The following is a 26941-nucleotide window of genomic DNA, read 5'->3' as shown; positions in this document are numbered from 1 at the left end:
CGCGAGTTTGGCGTCTGCGTCTACGCTCTGATTGTCATTTCAAGAAAGCCAGACAAGGTCGACGAAGGTGATTGCAAAATGACGCTCGCCACGGTCCCCGAGTTCGGTTATCGAATCGGCTCGACTACGATCTCGGCCTTGCATGCGAAACGAGAAAAAGACGAAACAGGAGACTTTCTTCTGTCTAACGTCTCTTTCACTTGCTTCTTTTCTCATCCTGTTCGTCAACATCCACCAAGTTCTTTTTTAATCGACGTTTCAGCAAACGTGTTTAACCGACGTTTTAATAGAAACATTCTTGGGAATGAATTTGTCAGAGTTATTAGTCCTCTTTAATACAAATACTTTAAATCGCTCGAAAATTTCGACTTTAACTTCCCATCGAAGAAGCTACGACTTGTATCCTCGTCGTTCGCAACTCTAAATCAACCAGTATGATATTATATACGTATAGAAATATACGTACGGTATAAATGTGTAAGTCTTGGCTTCGAGGCTGAATAAACATATATATATATATATATATACATAACGATAAATAGTATTACATAATACCGAAGAAATCGCGGTGAGAAGCGTATTTAAACAAAGTGTATTTAAAATAATTTAACAAGATGTAAAAAGAAGGAACGAGTCTCTGCGAAGAATCGTTCGGACACTGGAAAACGCACCTTTGCGAATCTACAAAGTTTCTATGACAAATTGCGACTCGCGCGCGATCGTCAAAATCGCTCCGATAGTTTTGTTTAAGAAGAATTTCAAAAACACGAATTAACGTCGATCTGCGCCTAGCAATATCACATCGACCGTACGTCGATTCGATTTCCCTCGCCAGAAGCACTTGTTACTCGCAAGTAAAGCAGTTTGTGGTAAAACAATCCGCGGTGTAAACAATCCGATTCGGAGGGAGCAAGACGCAAAGATTTGTCATTCGTCTCGGTGTGGCCAGATCGTGAAATATCGTGCGCACGGTGGTCCGTATAAGACGTGGTGTGCAAAGTTGTACGCACCTGCGGCGCGGCTAATATCGGCAGGTGTGCGGGTAGGCATGTACACAAGCATACGTAAATACTGGTCCGCTAGAATGCAGCTGTGTGTTTTTAAAACGAGTCGGCGAAAGGACGAACACACGCGGAGCAAAGCGCAGTCCGGAAGCGTTAGATCGGTGTTCCGTTTAAATTACTTGAAATCATGGCCGATCTCGAACGAACCGTGACTCGGTTCCAGTCGAACCGTGAAATATGAAACAGCCTATTGGTACCGCCGCCTTTCCTTTGGCTCGCCATGGATAAACTGTTTCTGCCGTGTCGCTCTACCTTCCCTCTCCTCTTTTTTCTTAATTGGTGTTTTTCATTTGACCGTGATTCGCGTTACGCAAGTCGCTTCGTTATCTAAATTTCGTCGAAGACTTCTATCCGTCGAATTTCACGTTCGTGACTGTGATTCGCTTATGCGAGTGAGAGTTAAAAGTATCGGAGCGAGAGCGAAGAAAATCGTTCGAGACGAAAATTTGAAACGACCTTTTCTTTGACTATCCATAATCCGAGACGCACGTATTTATACGACGTTTTTTCATTGTTTTCGCGCGCAGATCTACATTCTGAAGCAGTGATATGCATTTATAAATAACTCTGTATGATATAGTGCTGGAAAAACAGTTAAAGCAAGAAAATATACATAGATATAGAGATAATAAAAATGAATATGCGCAAAGGTCAAAGAGACATGAAAAATGATCCTGTATTTGTTTTGAACTATTTGTTTTGTGTGATGGTAAAATAACAAGAAAATGAAATATGGACGTTTTTCTCAGTCGTGTAATTATTAACGTAATTTTGTCATACTACAAATTACATGCAAGTGTCGAAAGGTTAAGTACTCTCTTTTTCTTTAATTCTCTCGCTTTCTAGCATCTACTTACGCTTATTAAGTTGTCCGAAAAGTTTCTTTCCTTTTACGAGGAAACGATAGATGCACAGTATTTCTCCTTTTATATTATTTTATCGAATCGTACATGACACGCTTTGTTCTATTACCACGAAATGGATCGTACGTAATTCAATAAAATAATATAAAACAAAACACGTTGTGCGCCTACTGATTTGCGTATAAAAAGAAAGAAACTTTTGGGACAATCTAATAAAAGAGAATTTAGTTTGAAGTCTAACTTCGACCTCGATTTTTCAAATTAAGTATTCGTTGGCAAGTATAAGAATGCTATGGAACTATGTACTTCGACGTTATGCCACGTGGCACGATGTTAAATTACCGAACAGCTACTAATTATTTAAACAGCTATTAAAGAAATCATTGGGTAATGAGTTAATAAGTTTTAACGTCGTCACTATATACTTTTAACATATAAATGCACGAACATTGATCTCCTTAAGAAGAATATTTTCAGTATCCACTTATCATTGCCAAGTTTTTCTTTCGTTGTTTCCTTTACTTCGTTCAATATAAAACGAGACTCGACGGCAAAGTATCGTGATTTAAAATATTATTAACATAATAATTATTAACGCTTAGTGGGAATTTCAAGAAAGATGAATTACAGTAGGAGAGAACAATTATTATAAAATAAAAAGATCCACGATTAAGATTAGATTAAATGTAATAAAAAGAACGGAAAGTTTTCTGTTTCTAAAGAAACTTCGAATATCGCAGAATAAATTAAATAATTGATCGAAAACGATCAACTTTAATTATTATAAAAAAAAAGAGACAGCAAGATCAAAGCAGAAGAAGACAATAAAATAGAACTGCGCTTTAGGAAATTAAAAAATTTCAAAATCATGTCCATCATACGATGAACCCTTAATTCGCTTCGATTCGCTTCGATCGATACAAACGAGAAATGTTTCAAATAAAAATTGGATGCTTTCAATTTGACGTGATTAAATTTTTCGTAGGAACAAGGCGAAAGTATCAAAGAAATCGATGATTCGTGAGATATTTTACATTAAAAAGCGAGATACATCGTACAAAAATCTGAAATATCTCACGAATTACCGATCTTGGTATTTCACTGCTTCGTTAGACAGAATGTTTCGAAGAATCGATTTATCAAAGAAAACAACAGATGTTTCGCACAAAAGAAGATGTGCATTTGTTCAGACGACAGAAGCACAGTTTCTGTTCTTTTTTTTTTTTTTTTAGGAGAGCCTGCATAATTATATGAAAGAGAAAAAGAACGTCAAAACCTCGAAAATCAACGAAAAGTGAAATTTACTGCCCTTGAAGCCTCGAAATCGAGTTAAGATCCGCTATCTGTTCGCGGAACGAACGTCACCAGTGATGCTTTCACTTCTACGCCTTTCGCGCAACCATCCTTCCTTCTTTCCTCGTCTTCTTTCTCTTTTTCCTCGTTTTCTCGATTACGTGAACGCAGTGAAATTTCGTCGAACGTAACAACGGTCCAAAGTCGCGATGATACCGCGACAATATCCTCTCCGCTTCTCACCTTCGAGCGAAAAATAACGCGACTTCAACGCGGAACGCGAACGAAGGTACGGAGTGCGGTTTTCGTCAATTCCGCGTAACAAATATATTACGTATCGCTTTGTTGTACGAGCTCGTGCAAATACCTCGTGAAATTTTCGTTGCGAAACGTGTAAAAAAATCAGTCGAAGGAAGAAATTGAATTTTTAATTTTTCAGGAATTGTTAAGAACTTTCGAGAGTTTTTAAAGTCTAAATCACAGGAATCGTCGGAAAAATTTTCTTCGCGTTTTTTTTTTTTTTTTTTTTTTTTTTTTTTCGGATAGAAAAAGTTTGGTTGAGTTTTTGCTTTTAAGGAGATAGTCGTTAGATATTTGCTTAGTAAGTATAATAAGCGTCGTTGTAAAGTATGCAATTGTACATCTATTTATAAGTTGGTTACAAAACTACTTATCCGGTGGCTTGAATATTTTGTACAGGCTAAAAATATTATCTCGAAATGTACAATTTTTGTTTTTCAATTACTAATTCAACACCGTAAGATGAAGTAAGGAATATTTATTAAAAATAGATTTCGACTAATTTTCTATTCTTTATTAATATACAAGACTATTACATAAGATATACCTCTGATTACGAATATCCAGCTTAACTAAAATAATAATTAATTACAATTTGAGGATGTAATAGAATAAACAGAAACATAAACAAAGATTCCTCGAAAAAGTTTTATTCTACGTTTTCTACTTCTCGCGCGTGAAATCATCCCCTAGACTCTAGACGATGCTACTGTGTTATGTAGGTTAATCTACACATTATGATATACTGACAATAATAAAATAATAAAATAAATTGGCCTTCGAAGAATGTAAATACGTGAAAAAGACTGTAAGAGGATTTTTCGCCACTATAAAGCATCGAGTCTATTAGAATTAGGTTAGAAGAGTTTGAGGTGGAATTTTTATTCAGTGTCGCTCGTCGTGTAGCAACAGGTGTTTGCTGGGGCTGTTTAAATAAAAAAGAGTTCAAGATTCTACGATAAAACGTGCAAACATTGTTCGCCAATAAGAGCCACGTTTTTTCCTCTCTTTCTTAATACGATTTTACGGTAAATGAATATTTATTAACTGCACGTTGTGCTATTCAAGGAGTTATCCATATAAATACCTTTCAATTTCGTTCGAATCCTCGCACACACGCGTATGCGTACGCGCATGTGTATGTATGCGTATATGTACATGCGTGTATGTATATGTTACGCGCACATATATGTGTGTAATTTTATATTTTTATGAACGAAACTGTAAAAATTGCAAACTAAATAGCTTCAACCGGTAAATATTATAACAAACACATTGCTTCTAAAATTTAACTATATTTTACTATATTTATATACTACGTGATTTTGCAAATTTTTGGCGGCTTAAATCCACCCTATTAGATTCATAAACATGCGCAGTCCGTTAATCGACCATCGGTCAATGAAAGTTCTTGCACGTACGAGCGTCGTGTTTTCCAAGAATTTTAGAGCTCGTCCGCGTCGTAACAAGCGAAAATCGTGTCGCGATTCGAGGACGATAACGACGATCGAATTTTCGCCTCGTAGCTAAAAGGGTTTTCGCGTGAAATTAACACGTGGGGGTCCTTCGCGAGCGTCCCCGGCCCTGACTGCCAGCCGAGAATCCATGTCAAGGTAGTAAAAGCGACCACGAGCAAGCTCGAGCACCGTCGACAAGCCTCTAACCTCCCTCTATCCGGATTACGCAAGCCTGTTCGTGGATTCGAACGTGTTGCGAACCATTTACCCCTTTGCTTATCCCTTGTTTTACCTCGCTTCCCTTCAAACGTAACTTTACGACAACGATCGTTACAAGTATAACAGCGGTTGCCTGTGCGTCTGAAGATGCAAAAATACATAGAATACATGTATAACATAGAAAAACACGCAAAACATTCGAAGTACGATACTCGTTACATGTAACAAGTATTTAGCAGGCGGGAGAAATCTCGTTTCTATTTCTTTAGTTATCTTCGTGATATAACATACATGTTTATTCGAACTTACAGCCAAGAATTGGTTTACAAATACCTATATTTACGAAGCTATCTTATCCACGCGCTTCGTATCAGTCATTCTCTCTGTCTCTGTCTCTCCCATTCACACTGCGATTTCACGTTCTGCCTGATAATTGAAAACCTTGATGCAAAAATCGGCCGAACCTACCTCTTGGAAAAATCGTACTCGTTCAAATTTCTCGACTTACTCGATGCGATCTTTGGGAAGAAAACTCAACCGTGTCTAGCATTTGACCTGCATTCGTTTCAAATGTTTACTAAACTTGGGCTGTTAGTTAATCGCGTGCCTTCTTTATTTTCTTATAATTTTATATCCTCGAAAATCGAAATTGAGTTTGAAAATTTGTCAACTATACGTGCACCGAACTAATCGACTCGACGGAACACGTTCAAACCTTTTTCCTGTAAAAGGAGGCCTTTAAACGTAACGGCTTTATTTCGACGATACATTATGCAAATTCGTGTTTTCACGAATACCTTGTAACACATATTTCCCCGAATAATTGAAGCGACGCAACATATGCGTCGGTAGCGGTGAATGAGTTAAACGCGAGATTGCCGCTCTGAAAGTTAAAATCCGAAATACCCGTTTGCGCGTGAAAAGTAGACTTCTTTGCAGTTCGGCGCTTCACCTTTTACTTTTCTGAAAGCCTCTTTCTCTCTCTCTCTCGGTTTCTGTTCGCGATTGTGTGTCTGCCGTGTTCCGAAAAATCTTTTCAAAACGCGGGCGAGCGAGAATCTTTTCGATGAAAATAAAAGAGAGAGAGAGAGAAAACAATTCGCCATTTTTTCCGACGATAAAAGACGAGATTCTCGCGTTTGATCCTCGATGGATGAAAGAGAGAAAGAGGAACGCACTTTCCAGACTGTGTTAATATCCGGCCGAGTAAACATCTCGATTTAGAAGTTTAGCAGGCGACCGCGAGTTCCTGACATTGTGAAACGATATTCCGAAATTAAAATCGAGACGCGGTTAAATATAGAAGAGACCGAGAATTCTCGTTCCTCCCAACGGCCGGTTGAAATTTTTCCGATGAGTTGAATCTTAATTGGGTAACGCTCTTTTGTCGGAAATTTGACACAACGTGCTTCGAAGAATTTTAAGGATAAGGATTCTCGCGAAATTTTCTTTGTGACAGCGTAAATATATCTTTCCGTGGAAATGTAAGCAATTTCGATGGGAAGAACTTTCTCGTTAGGAAAATATTTTTATTCAATTGAATCTTATCGCGAAAAAAGAAGTTGGCGTAATTGCAAAAAATTTTGCACGATTGAGAATCTCGTGGATGTTTGTCGACGGCAATTGATACAAATTTTGGGAAAAAAAGTATTTTACCGAACCTGTCGTAAAATTCGTAAACAGTCAATTTTATTTAATTTCATTAGGAAAAATATTAATTATGTATAAAAAGAATATGTCTCCGCTGAAAACGAAGAAAATGAGAGAAATGTTCTCGGTTAAACCACAGGAAAATTTGTAATAAAGGGAGTACAAACAGTCGTGAAAGATTCATGAAAGCTATAGATACGGGAAACCAACAGCACGTTGCACTTACAAAGGGTGCATGCAAGTTGAAGGTGAAGGGTAGTCGGCCAACGCAGACCCAACGCCATTACAACACTTTCACAAAGGTGATTTATGATTCCTTACAAAGTCTGTTCACCCTGTCTGAACACAAAACGGAAAGTACCATTCACCGGTAATATATGGTACACGTATGTATCATAGTTCTTTGACCACGCACATTTTCCTCAACAAATTGAAGAGCCTGCAGGAAATTTATACCACTGTCATTGGATATCTTGATAAGTACACGAGCTGACAAATTGAAATTTGAAATGTCTAACAATATTCCTGGAAAACTAAAGAAATTTTACCATTGCATTCTACGTTCTAAATGACTTTTGTCGAATGTGAGTTCATCGAATTGTAACGACACTAAAGATTCGACTTATTTAGGAATTATAAAAATTTCAACTAGATTGAAATTGAAATTCTTAAAACAACTCTTACGCGATTTATTGAACTCGGGTATTCTTATAACACGGTCGATCGTACGTATTTTTAAATTGAATAAATTAGAAAATTAGTAGAGATAAATATCCTAGAATATACGATAAACGCGAAGGGAATAATTTGCACGGAGAAACGTGTAAAAATTAAAGGAACCAATTCTAGATCGAACTAACAAAAAATTGATACAACTAAACTAAACGCTAAATTAAAAATTAAAAACTAAAAACTAGAAGAAACTAAAGGCGATTTAATTTATTTTAAGAGCAAGAACTCTCTTTCTCTCTCTCACTCCCCTCTCTTATTCGTAAAAGAGAAGGAGAGAGCACGTGTAAATTGAAATAATAAAAAGAAAAACCTAAGGAATATGACAAAAGCGTAAAAAATAATTTACATGAAAAAGCAAATGAAGTTGAACAAACATTCTATCTCCAACTGGTTAAATATTCCAAATCTATTCTTCGAAATTCAAATTACTATTACGATTCTTTGATATTTATTTTCCAGCTTAGTAACAATACCATTTACCTTACAATACCATTTCTCTCTTTTCCCTATTCTTAAAAAACAAGAAGAAGAAAGAACGCGTAAATTGCAATGATAAAAACGAGAATTCTAAGGTACATATATGACAAAGACATAGGGGGGGGGTAATTTGCGTAAAAATTGAACTAATGTTCCAGGTTAAACGGTTCGGCAGCCCTCGAGTATAGTCGCGGAAGTTCCGCTTTTGTCTGACCCAGATAGTCGGCATTCACTCGCTATTTCGTAACGGGACCGACTACTTTCTTTCGCCAGACGAAAGGCAACTACACGTGCACTTAATATCACGCGATATATTCCCTTCTAAGATTTATTTCGAGCACAATGGGATGTCCATTGTACAGGAACAACTGGACGATATAGTCCTTCTAAACAGATATTAGACCATTAGGACAGATATCAGCCTTTCTGTTACAAAGGGGAGATGAAAATTTATTTGCTTATTTAATTTCTCTAGGTATTTATTTCTTTCTTTCTTTCAGTTTTCCTTTTCAAGCTCTTTTGTAACTTACTTATATTTGAAAGAGAGTAAAATACTTTAGGTATTTAAAAAAATTTTATATTACTGATTTAATAAACATAATTATTATATATAAATAATATCATAAATATAAATATATATGGAAAGGATGTTTACGTTTCCTTGAGAATTCTTTTTATTAATATTTCTTTTACGAAGGTGAATCGAAATGGTAATGAAATACTGTAGTCTACGTGCGGTATCGTATTAATAAGAAGAATGGAAGGCTTTAAGTATCTCTTAGTTTATTTCTTTGCTAAATATGTTCGTCTGTCTTTTTTATGATATTTTTTTTATGTTTACGTGAAACGCGATAGGATGTCGAGACTGTAGTATTATATAAAAAGGATACAACTTTTTAGATATTTCGAAGTTTATCACTTTGTAACATATTTCTATTCTTCTTTCTCGAGTTCGTGCTTCAACTGTATAAGCGAATTAAAATTTGAATAAAAAAAAATAGAACTCTTTGTAAGTTATCTTTTCCCAAGTTCGACAAATTTGCCCTCAATTGTATGTTTACAAAGAAGGTGGAATCGTTTAGATATTTTAAAGTCCATAACACTTCTAGTGACATTTTAAAATTTCTACGTCAATCGTATCGCTCTGCTGGTTATCGTCTCTGATTGGAAAGTAATACAGCGATTAACCGATGACTAAACCTTTTCCTCCTAACGAACGAACGAAAAAAAAAAAAAAAAAAAAGAAAAGAAAGAAATTTCCAACACGAGAGAATTTCTATTCCCAAACTATCTAACATTTTGGAGATTATTTTATACGAGTTAAATAAGATTTTCTGGGATCCTATGATCAACTTCGGATGAGAATAACATTTTACTTCGTAATTCTTCCCAAACACACGTAGTCAAATCTAAGATTGTTTTATCCTCGATGATACCTACGCTTCAGATATTGCACCGTCAATACTAGACATGTTAAAACGTCTAAAATTGAACGCAGCTATTTCAATACGTACGCAACATGAAAATTAAATTTGAAAGAAGAAAAATGATTATCACTTCCGGCATAAGTGGTTCAGAGATAAATATACTAAATTTAGAAAAAGATATTTGTCATTTTTCCGAGATCTTGAAGATGAATTATTCGCGAAAGGAATATTCGTTCCTCCAAACTTACCTTGAACTAACGTTTATTCGTGTAATATTATTTCACTATACTTTGAATTAAAAATAATCTCTAAATCTACACATCTGTGCTAATATCTTTCAGAAGGTTGACTTATTTCTAACGATATTTCAGAAGTTTCACCGCGAAAATTCGTTATAGAACAAAGTCGTTATCGATTCCTTTTGCATATTTAAAGTTCTACGCCGGCTATTTGTAAATACAAGACACGATAATAACTACGATTTCGCGTGAAGTAGTTACTAAACGACAAGTAAAACAAGCAATAAGCGATATCTTTTATTTAGCGACTGACGTTAACCCGAAGAAAGGAAAAGGAAAAATCGTTTGTACTTTAAAACAGCGTGATGTTTCTTTTCGCTAAACCTAAAGGAAGATCTTTCTTCCTATCTTCTTTGTTTCCGCGCAAAGAAATAGTCGTAACCAATTACACCCGTTTTTCATATTTTATTCCTATCGCAACTTTTATTTCTTAATCGCTTTTTCGTTTCGATAAACACAGAAGCCATTAACGTTTCAACGAAACGTTTAGCATAAAATTCAAACGAGCAATAATTCTTTTATGGTTTCTTCAAACTTGACGAACTTTTTAATCAGAGAAAATACAGTTCGATCGAAAGTAGAATTTCATTCAAAGTATAATTTGAAAGAATGAAACATCTATTTAGCTGAATGATGAAATGCACGCTTAAGACCACACTTGTGTATGATTATCAGCGAAGACTGCTATTACGATCGTTCGATTTTTTATTGAACTGAATTTATGCGTGATAAGAGGCATATAATAAATATCACAGAGTCGCCACATTGTCCATATTTGAAAGATAAAGATATAAAATGACAGCGCTTAGCACCGTTTATTTATTTGTGTTAATCAAGCAAAAATGGCGGTATTTTCCAAGATTCTACGGTCTATAAGGATATCGCATAAACGAGATAATCGAGTCACATTACCAGGAAAATGTTTAGTAAATAACGATTTTACATTGTAACTATTCAAAGGTAACTGAAATTTTTTATTTCAGCCAGACATTTTTGATATTTGAAGAAAAACATTGGCGTTTAAAGCAACGATGCGAACAACGGGTCAGAGTCAATTTTATAATATTTACGTATTTAAACTTATCACGTATTTAAATTTAAAATAAAAATTATTGTACTTGTACGTAACGTAGAATCCCTGTGCATAGCTAAAGATCCGTGGAATGCAAAAGACCAATTAACCCTTTGGAAACAATTATCGCGGAAACACCGTATTGTTCGATCGTTAGCCTGTGTCTGACAAGGCTTTTACGAAACAATTTCCAATTGGATCGAATAGCGATACACCCTTCGTGAAAACGGCGAAAATGTCTGTACACGGTCGGCTTACCGTGGCACAACCGTTATTTGATACGGTACTGTGCCTTACACACGCTATACGCATTCCTCCGTTTGCCTCGTCGTCGCCAGGTAAATCGTGCACGTGTACCCCCACACGTGCCCACCAGACGTTGCCCACACGAGTTTCACCATACGCACGCAACCACCTATGTATTATTTTGCTTAATTAACGCAAGATAATAAAGATGTAAGTTGGATCTAAATGAGAAACAACGGAAATGGTTTTGGAAGCAGTGTCGAGCGTTTACAGTTTAGAGATTGCAAGAAGACGTTTGCATAAATTTCACGATGCCGATCACGACATTTTTTAGTCTTGTCGCGAACGTAGGCGATAATAGAGATGTCATAAAGAGATGGTTTTAAAAGTCTCGGTGATCGTTTGGAAATCGTAGGAAGATATTTGTAAAAGTTGATATCGGTCACGATGATTTTTAAATAGAGATCGTTTACTTAAATAGAGATCTTTAGAGATTAAATAGAGATCTACTCACTTTTTTCAGTTTATTAAGTGCCACAGTAACAGATTTTGAGATCGTAAAAAGAAAATGTAAATTCCACGATATTAATCGCGATGAGTTTCGAGCGTGGACTTGGGTTTCACCGTGCTCGGTTTGAATAATTTGAATCGGTGTCGATGAAACGGTAGAAATAGTCCCAAAGTATTTTTTAATTCATCAGCTACCACGGTATCGTTCATCTGGAAACGACAAAAAGGAATTCCTTTTAAATGAAAGGATATACAGAATGAAGTAAAAAATGTCACGCGTCGCGCGAAGTTTGTAAAATAGTCTATGAGAATACAGAGCTTAATCGTTGAACGCGAAAGTCACGAATCGTAAATAATGCGCGCAAAGGTATTGTGATATTGTAATAAATAAAAATCGGATTTAAACGAAAATCCTTTAAGTAGGTCTCATACCCACGTGGCGCTAAACGTACCGGTAATATTATGAAATATTATCCAATAGTAACGAAATCCATTGTGAGTTACCAATGTCCTACACAACAAAAACACTTCTCTCCAACAATATTTATAACTAACTCTGAAACATCTTGCAATAATGATAACACAATTACTAAAAATAACAAAATATAATAACACTAAAAACAAACTGCACATCAAAGATACATTCACTTCTCGTATGCTACACTTTCGAATACTCTTATGTGATTTTATATTCTTGTCAACGACGATAACGCAAATACCGAATAAAATAGTTAAAAAATGTATATTTTAGCTTTCGATAAAACAATCTTACCAGTCTCGAATTTCTAATACGAATCGAGTTACTGTTTATTCGCGTTCTCCTTCTCAACGTTGATAACGTAAATAATTTCAGGAAAACACCAAACACCTTTCATCTCGAATTGCAAGTAACAATCGCGTTTTCATCGTGCATCGACAGGACCTGTTTGCCGAAGAAAAAAAGAAAAGGAAGAAACGTGGAAAACGTTATATAGACTCGGAATGAACGGACGACGTCTGATATTTTACAGAGGCCGAACGCGAGCCATCGATGAATAAACGGCACGGGCACAACTGGTACGATATGATAAAGAAGCTTTTCGACGTGTAATTCCCCGTAAGCGAGCACGCTCTCAACAGGAAAACACCGAAGGATAAATAACTCGTTCCAAGGCAAGTTCGCGTCGAGTCTAAATATAAATTCGCAACAAATCAATATCAACGCACAACGACGCCACCGTGGATTCGATGGGCATTTATCGGATATGCAGACGTTCCTCAAATGCACGTTCGGTGAACGTGATCGCCGACAACCTTTTCCGCAACCATAAGCGCGACTTCTATCGAACGCTTTTTACGAAACCGCTTAGGCTATAATTAAGTACGTTTTCTGTCCTTATCTTTTACGGAAAATATCAGTTTGCGAGACAGTGGTAAGCGATCATGACGTAAACCGCAGTCCATCCTGTGCCGAAAGGCGTGAATTGCGATAAACAATACTAATCGAAACAATAAGTACAGGGATATTTCGAATAATAATAACGCGTAAATTTATTTCAAGTATCGCTCGTTTTTCGTCACGGACATTTTGTCTCCCTTTCTTAATTTTTTCCCCCGATCCTTTGAAATAACAGCAAAGTATTAATATCAAATATTTGAGCAGCAGTGTAAATACTGTCGCTAGTTGCGAAAACACAAAGGTACATATATACCAAGGAGTATAACGCGTTCTTAAACGCGAGCCGCTATACCGATACAGGCAAAATGATCGAAACAGAGAGTGTAACGTAAACCATAAAGAGTTGCGAAAAAAAAAGAAAAAAGTGAAAAGTAAAGTAGCTCGCCGATATCGGGCGTTAATTCTTGCGCACGAAGAATCGAGAAGCAAATATAAGAGAATAAAAAAGAAAAAACAACAAAAAAGACCAATCGTGTAACAGTTTGTAACAATCGTCCTCGATGGTCGTTTACTATCGCCGCGTAAACATTCATGCAGATTCGCTTGCGCAAAAACGAGATTACGCAACATCGGTTGCATTAAAGAATTTATTGTTGTTCGTTTCACGCGGATAAATCGAATCGCAGTTCCGAGAACGATCGATCGATCGCAAGGAAGTTTTACCATATCCTTTTTCGCGCTAATCGTACTCGTTAACTGTTAGCAAAAATCTTTCACGAGTACAGTTTGGTCGAGTTTCTGATTTTGACGTTATTTAATGGTGAAAAGGATGTAACATAACTTTGATGTAACATAATCGCAAAGAGGAACAACCTATTCGATCCTAGGCAATAAATGAGAAATCCATGAAGTTTATAAAAGAGTCTAAAATATAATAATCGATACTCTTGCGATCAAGCGCGGAGAACCAAACTATTGTTGATAATAACCGTAGATATTTGTAGTAACGAGCTACGTGCGATATCGAAAAGTTTACAAAATTCGCGATCCAAATCCTATTTCAAGGCTGTCAGGCTAAAATAAAACTATCCATCTCTAATATGTCTTTGAAATCGACATTTTTCGGAAAAATGAAAATCAATATTTTGAGAAATTTCTTGGCAGCCCGAGAGAAAAATTATTTACCAAACGCGTAACGTTGATAAAAAGGATATATCGTAAGAAGCAATCTTCGGATATCGTTTCTGTAATTTTCCATTTTCAGCTCTAGAAATCTCTCTCTCGCTTTACGATTCTAACGTTTCTCTAACAAAGGACTAAGGTATTCCAAGTTGTAACACTTTTCAGATATATACGTCAAACAATAATGATCTTTAATAGAAATAAATACGAAGAATGCGGTATAAAATTAAATAATAGCTATTACGGTCGTATGTAACCCAAAGATAACGCTAACGAGTTAAAGTAAAGTAAAAGTTAAATAGTCAAAGACCATAACCATCGATATTACGCTTAGCGAGCTGAACCGATTAATATTATCCGAGACTTCCGTCTTGTCCTTTTGGAAATATTCCAACGTTGCGCCAGCATTGCAGCAAGTTCATCGTAGATTTAAAGGAAGCATTGATACCGAACACTACGCGCTGGTATATCCTTACAAGCATACTCGATCCACCTGCAATGCTGGTGAAACGTTACAACACTTTCGTAGCGTCAATTTTTGTTCACGAGTGACAAAGCTTGAAGATACTGATAAGATATAAAGCGCAGAAGTAATTAGTAACTCTAGAACAGATTCAATATGAAAATTCATCATAGATTTTCAGAGAACACGTCGCAGGATGTCTAAAATCCCATAGAAATTTCAAATTTCAACCAAACCAACGACGATAAAATCGAAACTAAACTCTTAATTGTAAATTTCCTAGCATAATCTGATCGAAGTAGCACAGATCGCAGCTATACTCTTTCACCTATCAATTCCCGACCTGCCTATATATAAAGTCGCACAAAAAGCCCGAAAACTCGATGAAATTATCATCACCTTCGACAATGCATTCTTAAAAGCTATATTAACGGTAAAACATCTGACGAAATATAAAAAAAGAGGGAATGTATCAGATTTTCATAGAATACCAAAGTGCACAGGTCATAGTGACATTTATCTGACCTTAAGATGATCTTGAAGAGCCCTATATCGTAAACTTATAAACTCTGAATTTTTACCTCTTTCCTCTCTCTCTCTCTCTCTCTCTCTCTCTCTCTCTCTCTCTCTCTCTTTCTATTTCAAATACGAGAAATACAACGACGAGCATGTACACCTGTTAAGCAATGCACGCGAGCATTATGTCACAGCCTGTCTCCTAGTTGTAATTATGCTTGGTAGATTATTAGTCGTCGCTCGTTTCATTGGATATGTACGTATAAAAAAAAGAAGCGAAAAAGACGCAGGAAACGCAAGTACATACGTATATGAAAACGACCGATCGTGGAGGTTGTGTAACATCGACTAACCTTCGGCGAAAGCCGTTTTCGGTTCGATACTTTTCCATCCCCGTGGAAGGAAACTCTACTTCGACGATATCGATCGCGTGAGACCGAATATCAAGGCTGACTTCGTGTCTAGCTCTCAGATATATTTAATGAAGATCCTAGTTCTCGCTGAACGATATCTCTCTTAGAAGCTTCGGCGACCCAGTTTTATCTGGATAGAGCCGACTACTTCGTGATTTCTGACGAAAGTCGTGTTCTTTTCGCCGCGTTCTTACATCGAAATTGTCGCGGCTTAATTATGGGGTCTGTGCGTAGGAAGGCGGTTAATACAGTGGCTACGAAAGATATTTTTAAATGCCTCCATTTTCAACCGCGACATTTTTTTATCGGCCACCACACTTGATTTCTATGGCATTACGTTTTTACAGTCGTACGAAAGTACCATCGAACGATATGAAATTTAATGTGCTTGGATCTAATTTGTTGGTACATGAATGCTGTAACAAATACAATGGTGTGCAAATACTTTATTCGATATTGGTGGAAGAACACATATATTTGTATGTATGAAACATCGCGCAGTAGCGTCAGTTTGGTGACTGATTTGTTCGATTTTCGTTTTATCGATAAACACTGAGAAGAGCAAGAATATCGATCAACATAAATAAATTCAGAGATATTTAGAATCATTTCCCTTTCGGAACGTAACTCTTTAGTTCCTATAATATCTGTACAAGAGAGATGGATTATGCTCCAAATGCAAAAAATTAACATTTCCAACGAGACTGTGGATTTTTATGCATTTGTGATCGAAGATTTAAAAATGCACGTAATATACAAAACTATATAAATTATCCAAAATACGACACCTTCTATTATACCTCCAATTATATTTAGAAAAATATAAATTTCTACGAATATCCTACTTATAATAAATTTAAAGATACTTAGGAACAAACGAATATACAAGTATTAGGAAAAATATCTTGTTTCGTATGTGAGAAACAAAACAATAAATTCCAGACGATATACGATATTTATAAAACTAATACGATTAAGATATTTATAGAAAAGAAAAAGAAACGTATAAAATAAGCGTTACGAGTATCATCGTCTATCTGGCCAAAATTAAAAATAGACGAAGAAACGAGAAGATGTAGAAAACGCGGAGTCGACAGATTCGCGATCGCTATTTCATCTTTCGAGACTCGACCATTCGATACGTTACACGTTCCAACCCGATATATTTCCACCGCAAAACAGCGGCATTGTCAGCCAGCATTACCCGGAAATATCTATAAATTTATTACGAGACCCGTGGAAATGCATCTGTGCCGGCAACGTTTGCCGAACAAAGCAGAGAGTTATTTATCACTCTCGACTCTCGATTCCAGAGAATAATGCTCGATACTCCCTGAATTCACTTGCCACCTTTCTAACGATCGTACGATACGCGTGTTCCGATTTTATGAGACGAATAATATAAGACGCGCGGAGGGACAAAGCGGTATTTGTTTGCAACAATAGAACGAGGAAAACAAACGAGGAAGTTCATTTCCTTAACGCTTTATACAAATAAGGTATAAACAGAATATGTTCTTAATTGCTACTGTGAATGAACGTTCGATTTGCTTCAGGGAAATTTGTACTTAAAATCAAAGAATCGCTAGAATTAAAATCGTCGAAATAATTATCCGAGGTGGATGGCTTTTAAGAAGAATAAAAATAAACGTGTACTACTATCTAAGATATTAAATAAGTGGGCATTAAAATAAGATTATTGTCCGAGGCATTAAACGGGAAATATAAAACGTCAAATATGATTCGGTATGGTTGGTATTGAGATTTGGAAAAGTAAATCGAGCCAGATAATCTGAAAGTATATCATCGACGAGAAGCTTGAAAGCACTTTTACCTTCCACGTTTCTTTCTTACGATATAAATTATATCTACTACGAATTAATGCAGAAATTCGTTCGATCGGTTTAAGTGCTTTCAGAATGTCCTCTTCTTTACGATAATTGTTCACCGTCGGTGTTACGCTTCTAATCTATGTGGTGGAAGATCATAGATAATCAAGGACGGTATCTTCTTAAGAAAAAATGTGGCACAATTTTTTTTAATGTAATCCTTTTAGCCCAGAATACTTCCCATCGTAAAATCTATATCTCTTTGCTTCTTTTTTGTTTCATTTTCTGGATTATCCGCAAATCGAAAAGTTTTAATACTATTGTCAATAATTAAGAAAACAATGACGATCGTAGATTAGTCGAACGAACGAATCTCTACGTCGACCTGATGAATGCACTTTTCGCAAGAAACGATATCGTAGACATCGTCGCGGACGAGTACCGATCGATTTAATTCTTAACGAGATTTTAATCGAGGAAACGTTCGAAGAAAACATAAGCGAGAGAAAAAAAAATAATTCAAGGTCACGGTCTACATTTCGCGAGTGGCTCGCATTTTAAAATTGCAGTAATTGATACGTTATAATTAAGAATATAACTAAGGTTCGTTCTATCATATTATGATTAATTAAAATACCTCAAATATAATTACACTAGCTAAGAGATTTTTACGCGATTAAGTATTTTAACTATAGGTACTCCAGATTCTACTTTAGAAATAAAAATAACTTCAAAATGCTATTTAAGGCGACCTTGGCATAAATCACGTTTTAACGATAGCATTCGCGTATTTTTAACTACCTTTTTGTCACTAAAAAAGAGCGCAACTATTTTAAGTTCAATGAGCCACTCTTCGTATAAAATATAAATACGTTACTGTTGAACATGGACTTTGAGACGCGGTGAACGATTTTGAACGACCTTGAACATCCCACGTAGTAAGACCAATGAACTTCCGAAGTGTGTTAGGTGATTTAAAAAAAAGAAAAGAAATACTATTCCGTTTGAGAACATACGAAGGACAGAACAAAAAAGATAAGATAATAACAACCTGTACTTGAAATATTTTCCCGTGTAGCGAATGTTCTACGTAATTTCAAACGCGATTCGATAGAAAAATTATAATTTTATACGTATGTAGGTGTGATAATAAATATCGTTTCCAGATAAAACCTTTCAATAGGTAACTGTATCTTATATCGAAAAGAAATATGTCTATCGTCTTACGAAATCTCTACTATCGTTACATCTATATTCTTTTTATCGGTATAAAAGCCATGAAAACTATTTCTTAGTCGATGCTTCCGTTGTTGTGTTTTAAAAATAATGAAACGTTGTTGCTTTACGAAATAAAATCGAACCGCCGAAGGTTATTTATTATGGAGTAGAACCATTTGCGCGAAACGATAGACAAACGAAAAAATTAGCCGCTGAATGTTTGATGAACTCGAAATAACTGAAACGAGACCACGTGAGAAAACGGTATTTATTATGCAACGGTCTAATAGAATTTTTGAGGAGATTAAACTTTTTAAGGTCTTAACCTTTCCAAGATATAAAATTCCTGTAGAATAGTTTCAATTTTTCTGAAATCTTGATGACTTTTCGAAACGTTTCGGAATATTTATTCCAATCGTAGTATAATTTTAATGCACCGTAAAGGTAATCGCCGAGGAATAATTTATACTTATTTGGGACGAATAAACGAAAGCAGATAACACTTATCTTTCCTTCAAAGTCAAGAGCTTGGAAGTAATTCTACTTGACAGTGAAAATAATAATTTTAATATTTTTATAGTCCGCTCAACATCAGCTGTAAACGGAAGTCTCCTGTACCGTAGCACGTGAGATAGGCCAGAGATATTGCCTGTATCTTTCTTTACTCCTTATTTTCTCCATTTATTTATATTTGTTACGTTTCTATATTAGTTCCTCCGTTGCATATTTGCATTTACTTTCGTATTAGTTTATTTATTATTATCATCATTATTATTACGAAAGTATACGCGTAGATATATGTATAAGTAAAAATCTTCCTACGACGTAACGTTGATTTGTACTATCCCCTCGGGTCTTTCTTATTGCACTCTGTGCGAAATTGTTTTATTTGTATATATTTTCCACCCAGTTTCGCTAAAAGACAGTCCGTCGAAGTTGCATAGCATTGGCAAACAGGCACGGGTAGGCCAAACTTCTAAAATTTTTGCCTTTTCTCTCGGTCCTCTGTCTTTATTCCTTCTTTATTTTTCCTTGCCTATTTTTCTTTTATAGAACGTATAAAAACAACAGAAATCTTTCGTGACGTAGACGGTCGTCTTATCGCCATGCCACGCGTTCGCACGCATCCCTGCCGGCGCCACGTGCATTTGTTTACAGCTGACGAGCCGACTCGTTCAACGGACTTTATTTCTTTGAAGTAAAATTCCTTTGAAAATTAGCTGAATATTTAATGTAGTTTACGGTCATTACGTAACGGTCATTAAGGAATATTTGCGCGTTATAATAATAAAAAAATTCAACCCTTTTATTCGAAACGAAATTTCCCATCAAAATGTAATTAAGAAACTTCCTAAAAGAGGTAACTGTAAGTCTGTGATAAATATATAGATGCCGACGATAAATAGAAATAATAGATGCCGACGAGTGTATTCGTATAAAATTTTTGTTTATTTCGTAGGAGAAGAAGAACAAGGTTCTTTAAACGCCACGATAATTATCAATTCCAACGCAATTAATACCAGAAAACCAGAATTAAAATTTTCAAAGCAATTTATACAATTTGCTATCTTTACGGACCGATTTTCGACAAAATTCCGCAACTATGTAGATTTTAACGAAATATACGAAACAGTTCGAAGCCTTTTTTATCTTCGTAATCGACAAATGTTCTTCGATCGCTCCTAATGATATTAACACGAGATTAAATAGAGAACAAGAAAAGCTTGGTTTTTCGTTTCCAATGTAAATTTCCTCGGATCTGGAGAACCTCTAATTATTTCCAGCAATGTAACTTTAGAATTCGTAAAACGTAACGAAGGAGCCCGTCGATTACGCGAGAAAAGGAACACTTTCAAAGAGAAACGTTTCGCAACTGACCGCAAATAAAACCCGTGTCATCGTGGTTGCTTTTTGAATCTATAATCAAATGCCAAAGTACAATCTTTTGAACTTTACACGATGATGTTTCCACTTTTCAAAGTTCTCAGAATCGAGTATTCCCGTTTCAAGTAGGTAACTAGTACGAAACGCGCACGTATCGAACCGGATTAGATCGTGGAATGTGAAAAGTTCGATTTTCTTGCGTATTCGACGATATCGGACGATTTACCGACGGTGACCTAACGTCATCCTATAGTGCGACCGTCAACGTTGCCGCGGAAGCCTCGAAAGATCGCGAACAACGCTAACAAATTGCGTAACCAAGTTTCGATTCGACGATGCTCGTTATTAGGGTGAAAAATTTTAATCGTCGATCGTACGGTGTACAAATATTTCCAGACGAAGCATACCCATAAAAATGGCTAATTAACTTTTCAGTATTTGGGATATCGAATCGTTTGCGTATATTCAAGCTCGTATTCTTACGATTAAAAGTAAGATTAAAAAAGTAAGACCTAGACAGCCACCTGGGTTACCTACTAAATATCACGGAGAGTATCTTTAAACGTATTTTGTATTTTTGAATTTTAAATTTCAAAACACGACATATCAGATATCACACAGTACTATATTCCCTATCTTTAAATTCTCATAATTGCATAAAAGTCCCATTAAATACCACCCATTAAGTATCATAAACGATATTATTCTTCGTACGTTCGAACGCATTGTTGTTTTTTTAACGTGACAGTTGCATAAACGTCCGCGATCTAATCATCGGCGCGTACGGATGTCAGCGAGTACACGGGTGTCCTTCGAGAACACGATGCAGCCGCGACTGACCCGCAAGCTGGACCCAATTGCATGCATCGCCTTCCCTCTCGTCGTCTCTTTCACCGGAGCAAAACCGTTCGGAGAAGAATGCGGATGAGAAAGTGTGTAAGTACGTGCGTCGGTCACGCGTTAGCCGGATCGATGTCCAGTGTGTACGCGTGCAAACCGCGAGAAAAAGAAGGCAAAATGACAGAGGAAAAAGAAACGCGAAAGAGGCGAAGGGAGAAAAAGAAGAAACGGAAGATGAACGTACACACATGGACGAGATAGGGAGGAAAACCGCATCATGCGGTTAAGAGTGTCGACCGTCGAATTTCTTCGAGCGATCGAGATAGAAGTGCGTTTCGCTCTTCGCTTTCAGCGACGAATCTTTCGCGGCGAATATTAGCTTTTCCGGTTGGTGAGAAAATGTGTTTGTAAAACAGAATACTAAGATTTCGATGAAGACTAAGAGGGTGACGCGTCGTTCGGCTTTGTCGCGTGGCATTCTATCAATTAATAATTAAACTACGACCATAATCGGTTACGTGGCAAGAGGATTATCGAACTTTTACTAAATAATGAAACAACGACAACTATTTTGTCAACGAGTGGCAAAGATTCACCGACAAACGCAATGTTTGAAAAGATTACTCGATTCTATGAAAATTTTATAAAAATACATTGGCTTGAAATTTTTCTCAAGTTTCGCTAGAAACGTTCCGAGCGACCCGATAATTTGAAGACACAATTATTGTTATTGTGTTGGAACCAGGGTCCCACGAGTATCCCAAGCTCTACGGGTATATCTCAAAGAATAGAGCTCTGCTCCCGAGCTTGCAATTACGAGAGGGTGACAAGCAGGATAAATTGCACCATCGCCTTCTAATCGGTTCGCTCGACTAAGGTATTAAAGGCACCATATCTTGACCTTTCTCAACGTAAGAAAGATTATTCTTAGGTCTTTTGTCGCACCCAAATAGATTACTTTCGACCCAAAGAAAATTCAAATTCAAAACAAAACTTGACCTATCCCACGTCCATGCAATAAAACTCTCTCAGCCATAAGGAAATTTATTTCCGAAATTTCTTTTACGCCAAAAGTACAATTATTAATTTTCTTTATTTTCGAATCAAACCTAATTTTAAACATAATACGATTCAACCGATTTCAAATCTAGCCAATTTAGCGTGTACATAATTTGTAAATAAACTTTACTAGAAATATTTATACGAAATAACCACGAAATTTCTTCCGAAAATATATTTTAATCGACGAGTTAAACTTCTAACGCTCTGAAATCTTTGCTCGCGTTAATCAAGAAAACGTACGCGTCTGTTTATGGTATGGTATCGTTTCTTGGCCATATATTTACTCTTCGAGGTATTCGATATCTCGAAAATTCTGTACGTTAAACGTATGTCTCGTCAACTTGTTCGAAATCGGAGTATTGAATTCGCTTAGGGGTATGTACTTTTTCGAGGTCCGGTTTTAGCTGAGAATATTCTTTACGTAATTTGAGGTGTCTACGGCGTGCAACTGTACCAAAGCATTTTTGTTACGCCCTTCGGACGTTCCAGGATGCTTGGAACATGGTGTTGAGGAGTTGTAACAGGTGTTCGAATATCGTGAGAGGTTTAAGAGAGCTTAAGATATTCATCTTCGGTATAACGTTCGCGTACATTTAAAATTCACGAAAGATCGTCGTTTAACTCGTTCTTGCGTAACTATACTTTTACTCCGTCGCGCTATTAAATAGTTAACTTATTTGAGTACCCGATTAGTATTTATGGAAATTAAATTTATAATTTATTTTATATAAAATAACGATGTATAATTTGAGGGACGAACGTAGTTGATCGAGCGAATATGCATGGACGCGATAGTAGATCGTAGATCGTTCGAGTGAAAATTGATTTATAAAAACCTGAATAACAACGAATCGTTTTTTATTTCACCGTCGCGATCGGATAACATTTCGGATAATGGTGTTTCGAGTGCACTCGGTTAGCTTTGTTGCAACTAATTTCAAGTGCGATTGTACTTGGAACGAGCGTTACGCGATATAGTGGATTCTGTCTTTGAACAGTTGCAATAATAGAAGCGTTTGGCCCGCGATCAAATCCGACAATTTCTTTCATCTTCACGCTGTCGCATTTTTCCTAACAAAAAATTAATATTTACCGTGCTACTGTTACAGAGAAATAAAATAAATAAGGAAAATTGCTATCACGAAGAAACGCATTTTGCACGGATAAACAAAACATCGTCTAAAATTAAGAGAAGGAAAAGGTAAGTGGTTGCAAGATGAATCGACGATCATTGATAATTCCTCTTTTACGAGTGCCTCAAAATCGTAACGGTGCCCACACGTGATCGTTTTACTTTCTAGGTACTAGAAGAGGGTTAAACGTGACGCTTGTACACGCTTACAGCGTGACTCACTGCCTCTGTGAGATAGCACGGTACTCACGAAAACGCGACACAACCTTTGGAACGAAGCTCTACACGTTCAACGGGACATTCACAACTCGTCCCAATCTAAAAGTACAGTTCGAGAAGACGATCTAACGAGGCCGTAAATTAAAATATTAAATGGTAACGCTGATTTATACAGCCACTTGTATAACGTCTCATAGAAACGTCTTCTTGAATCTCCAAACGTAAATGTCATTTGTAAATTAATATTACTCGATAGCATGATTTCTTTTTACTAACATATATTTCTATTTTTTATTCTTTATAACGATTGATAGTCGACACCGTACAATTCTGAACTTCCCCAACAATGGACAAAATTTATCAAACAACTATTATACATTATATATTATATGCAATAATTTAAACTAGCGTTAAAATGTACTACGTTCGCTATATTATTTTATTCCGAAGTAAAAATATATTATATTTTAGCGTAGTTTTGCCTCGGATCGAAACAAAATGTTTGCCATAATTTCCAAGAACGCGAAAGAATCTTACTCTACATTTCTCCGTAATTACAACTTTTCTCTGCGATTACGTCCGAGATATTTATCATAATCGAATCCCGATTCGTTTAATCAACGCGAAATAATCAGAGTGATTGAAAAATACAAAATACCTTATTTTACGCTTTTTCCTAACTACTATCTTACTTTACGATCGTTATATACAAACATTTTGTTTACGATTTCCGAAATTACTATTTCAAGCGTTGAAACCTTAGAGACTTCAACGCTTGGTAAATAGTATAACCTCGTCGTACATCGATTCCACTAACTGTATACCGTCGGTCTAGTGACTAATTGGGTCTATCTAATGCGAACGCCGTACGGTAAGTTTATTTACTAAGATCGTAATCAGAGTAAAGAAAGACAGCCCTTCGGACGCACACGAGCCTTTCGATAGAACGATTTCCATCTTTAAGAGATTCGTTTACGGATAATTTTGGAAATCGCTTTGCGAGTCGTTAATAATACTCGTAACGATAAGAATAGCGCAGACCGATGATCGTTTTGCTAGCATTTCCGGCCAAGAATAGACTTGCTTCTTGGGTAGCGTTATTTCTTCCGCGGTCGTGCGTTTATGGTAGCAAGGGTACGCGTTTATAGCTTTATTTAATTCAACGAACCGCTACCGGGATGAGAAAAGAGAGCGAAAGTTCGCGTCGACGTTCCTCGAATAACAAAAAGTTTGATCATCTAAATGTCGCATCGAGCAAATTATCGACGACCGCGTGACTATGTATAAACGTTCGTTGAAATCGAAACGCGGTTATACGCGACGCTGACCGTGTAAACTCATCTAGCCGTGTTAGAAAAAGTTTGATTTCTTTACAATAAAGAATTTGAAGATATATTTTTTACACTTCGAAACTTTTAAATTTTTATCTCGGATAATAGTCACGAACTTGTAAATCGAATTAAATCGAATCTCTTTCGTTGTCTCTATCGGTGTATTCGGTTATCCTTATAATACTACGTTAAAAGAAACGCGCGAAATATCGAAAATTCTCGCGTAAAACATTTTTCTATAATACGAAAGCGTTATTCCATTTATCCTCGTCAAACCACGTTAAAAAATGCTCGAAATATTTTCGATTTCAATATTAAGAATGTTTTCTAGAATATAATAACGACCGATACTCTGGTATTTTATCAATCCGTTGACTGTCGTTCCTTACTCTATTCTCTTTATACGCGATCGATCGTACTTTAAATTAAACCGACAAAATCATCGATAAATATGGCGAATATACTTTTTCTTTGGAAAAGATCACGCCTTACCTTTGTTTGATTCGTCCTCGGGATGATCAGGAACCGGCTCGTCCGACTTTTCCTCGTCGAGGTGGTCGAAGTCGCCGTTGGTGAACTCGTAACAGGTCTCCGTATATTCCTGGGGGACAACTACCTCCTCCGCCACCTCGATGTCATCGACGCCAACCGTCTCCTCGACGGGGACTACCTCTATGTCGCTTCCCTCCTCGAAATAGTCGCTTCCGTAATAACCACTTTCGTGCTCCGGGTGTTTCATGTCGTGCTGCCTTGGATCAGAATTGTTTGACATAACTTTATACACTTTTTCACACACTTAATTTGGCACAATTTCACTCCCGAACTCGTATGTAACTCGCGATATCAAAGTGAACACGAGGGCACACGACCAGCCACGGGTCAATCAAGAAGTCGTTGCATGATCCGCGTCGATGGATCTCTTCTTGCATAGACTCTTCTTCGAGGATGATTTTTTACCACTGAATCGTAGCTACCAGACTGTAAAAAACCGGCTTCCTCGGTTTAAATCGAACGAAAGTTCTTTTCTCGAATAAGCGTACAAACTCGAATACTTTTGCTTTCGCGCACTTAGAAATAAACGTAGAAAACAAAGTTCCAATTACAAATAGAATCAAAGAAACTACTCGAACAACCTTCTCGGTCTGCAGTCGAATGAAGAATGTATCCTCCCCAAGCGGTTCGGTCCTTTTACACGAGCGAGTTCTATAGTGTGTGTAGGTATACCTGTGAGGTAAACAAGGTACGGTTAACACAACTCTATTTGCCGATTACCCTAACTACCCCTGCCAAATTACCAATATGAATCACCGAAGATGGACCGTCCTAATGAGGATCAAGGGTCCAAAGTAAGAAGGTGATTTATTGCATTGTTTTGTAGTAGTTCATTAAGAAAACATTCAAATTTTTAAATCCTTATTCTAAAATCGTCTGCAATAAAACTCCTAAGCAAAACTTTAGGTAAACGCTGCGTCATACAGAAATAGAAAAGGGAATTATGCAGGTAAATAAGTTCCCGTTACTTTTGTTTAAAAATTTTAACCATAAAAGATATACCTTAGAAGAAAACAAAGCTGCCACCCCGATGGGGGTAGCCACCCACATGCTATATTCATTTTTATTTTATTGTTTTTTTCTTCACCAATAAAATATAACACTTTACCAAATGTCCATAAGGACAAATTGTAAAATAACCAAAATAAAAAAATAAAAAAATAAAAAAATAAAATTTTAACTGCAGCGTCCTTTTTCCTATTTATCAAAGATTTTCACCAAGGAGAAACGATCAAAGTCCATTTTTATTAAAACGAAGTTAGACGAAAAAGTATATAAATTTGCAATAACAAATTTTATTTGTAAAATATTTA

At 36.4% G+C, this 26941-nt stretch overlaps 1 protein-coding gene across 2 annotated transcripts in view; it reads right to left on the bottom strand.

Moving 5' to 3' along the window:
- Window positions 1-26941, bottom strand: part of LOC132914298 (ribosomal protein S6 kinase alpha-5-like) — a 54818-nt gene that overhangs the window by 16750 nt on the left and 11127 nt on the right. Inside the window, exon 3 of one of the 2 annotated variants that reach the window (XM_060973289.1) lies at window positions 25569-26300. The exons of the other annotated variant lie outside the window; for it this stretch is intronic. Coding sequence (XP_060829272.1) covers window positions 25569-25848 — 280 coding nt within the window. The 5' untranslated portion in view covers window positions 25849-26300. The remainder of the gene's footprint in view (window positions 1-25568; window positions 26301-26941) is intronic. 2 annotated transcript variants of the gene reach the window in all.

This window comes from Bombus pascuorum, chromosome 14 (assembly GCF_905332965.1).
Source record: "Bombus pascuorum chromosome 14, iyBomPasc1.1, whole genome shotgun sequence".
Classification (NCBI taxonomy): Eukaryota; Metazoa; Arthropoda; class Insecta; order Hymenoptera; family Apidae; genus Bombus; species Bombus pascuorum.
Note: the sequence above shows the minus strand (reverse complement) of the source record. Positions and strands in the feature narration are given on the sequence as shown.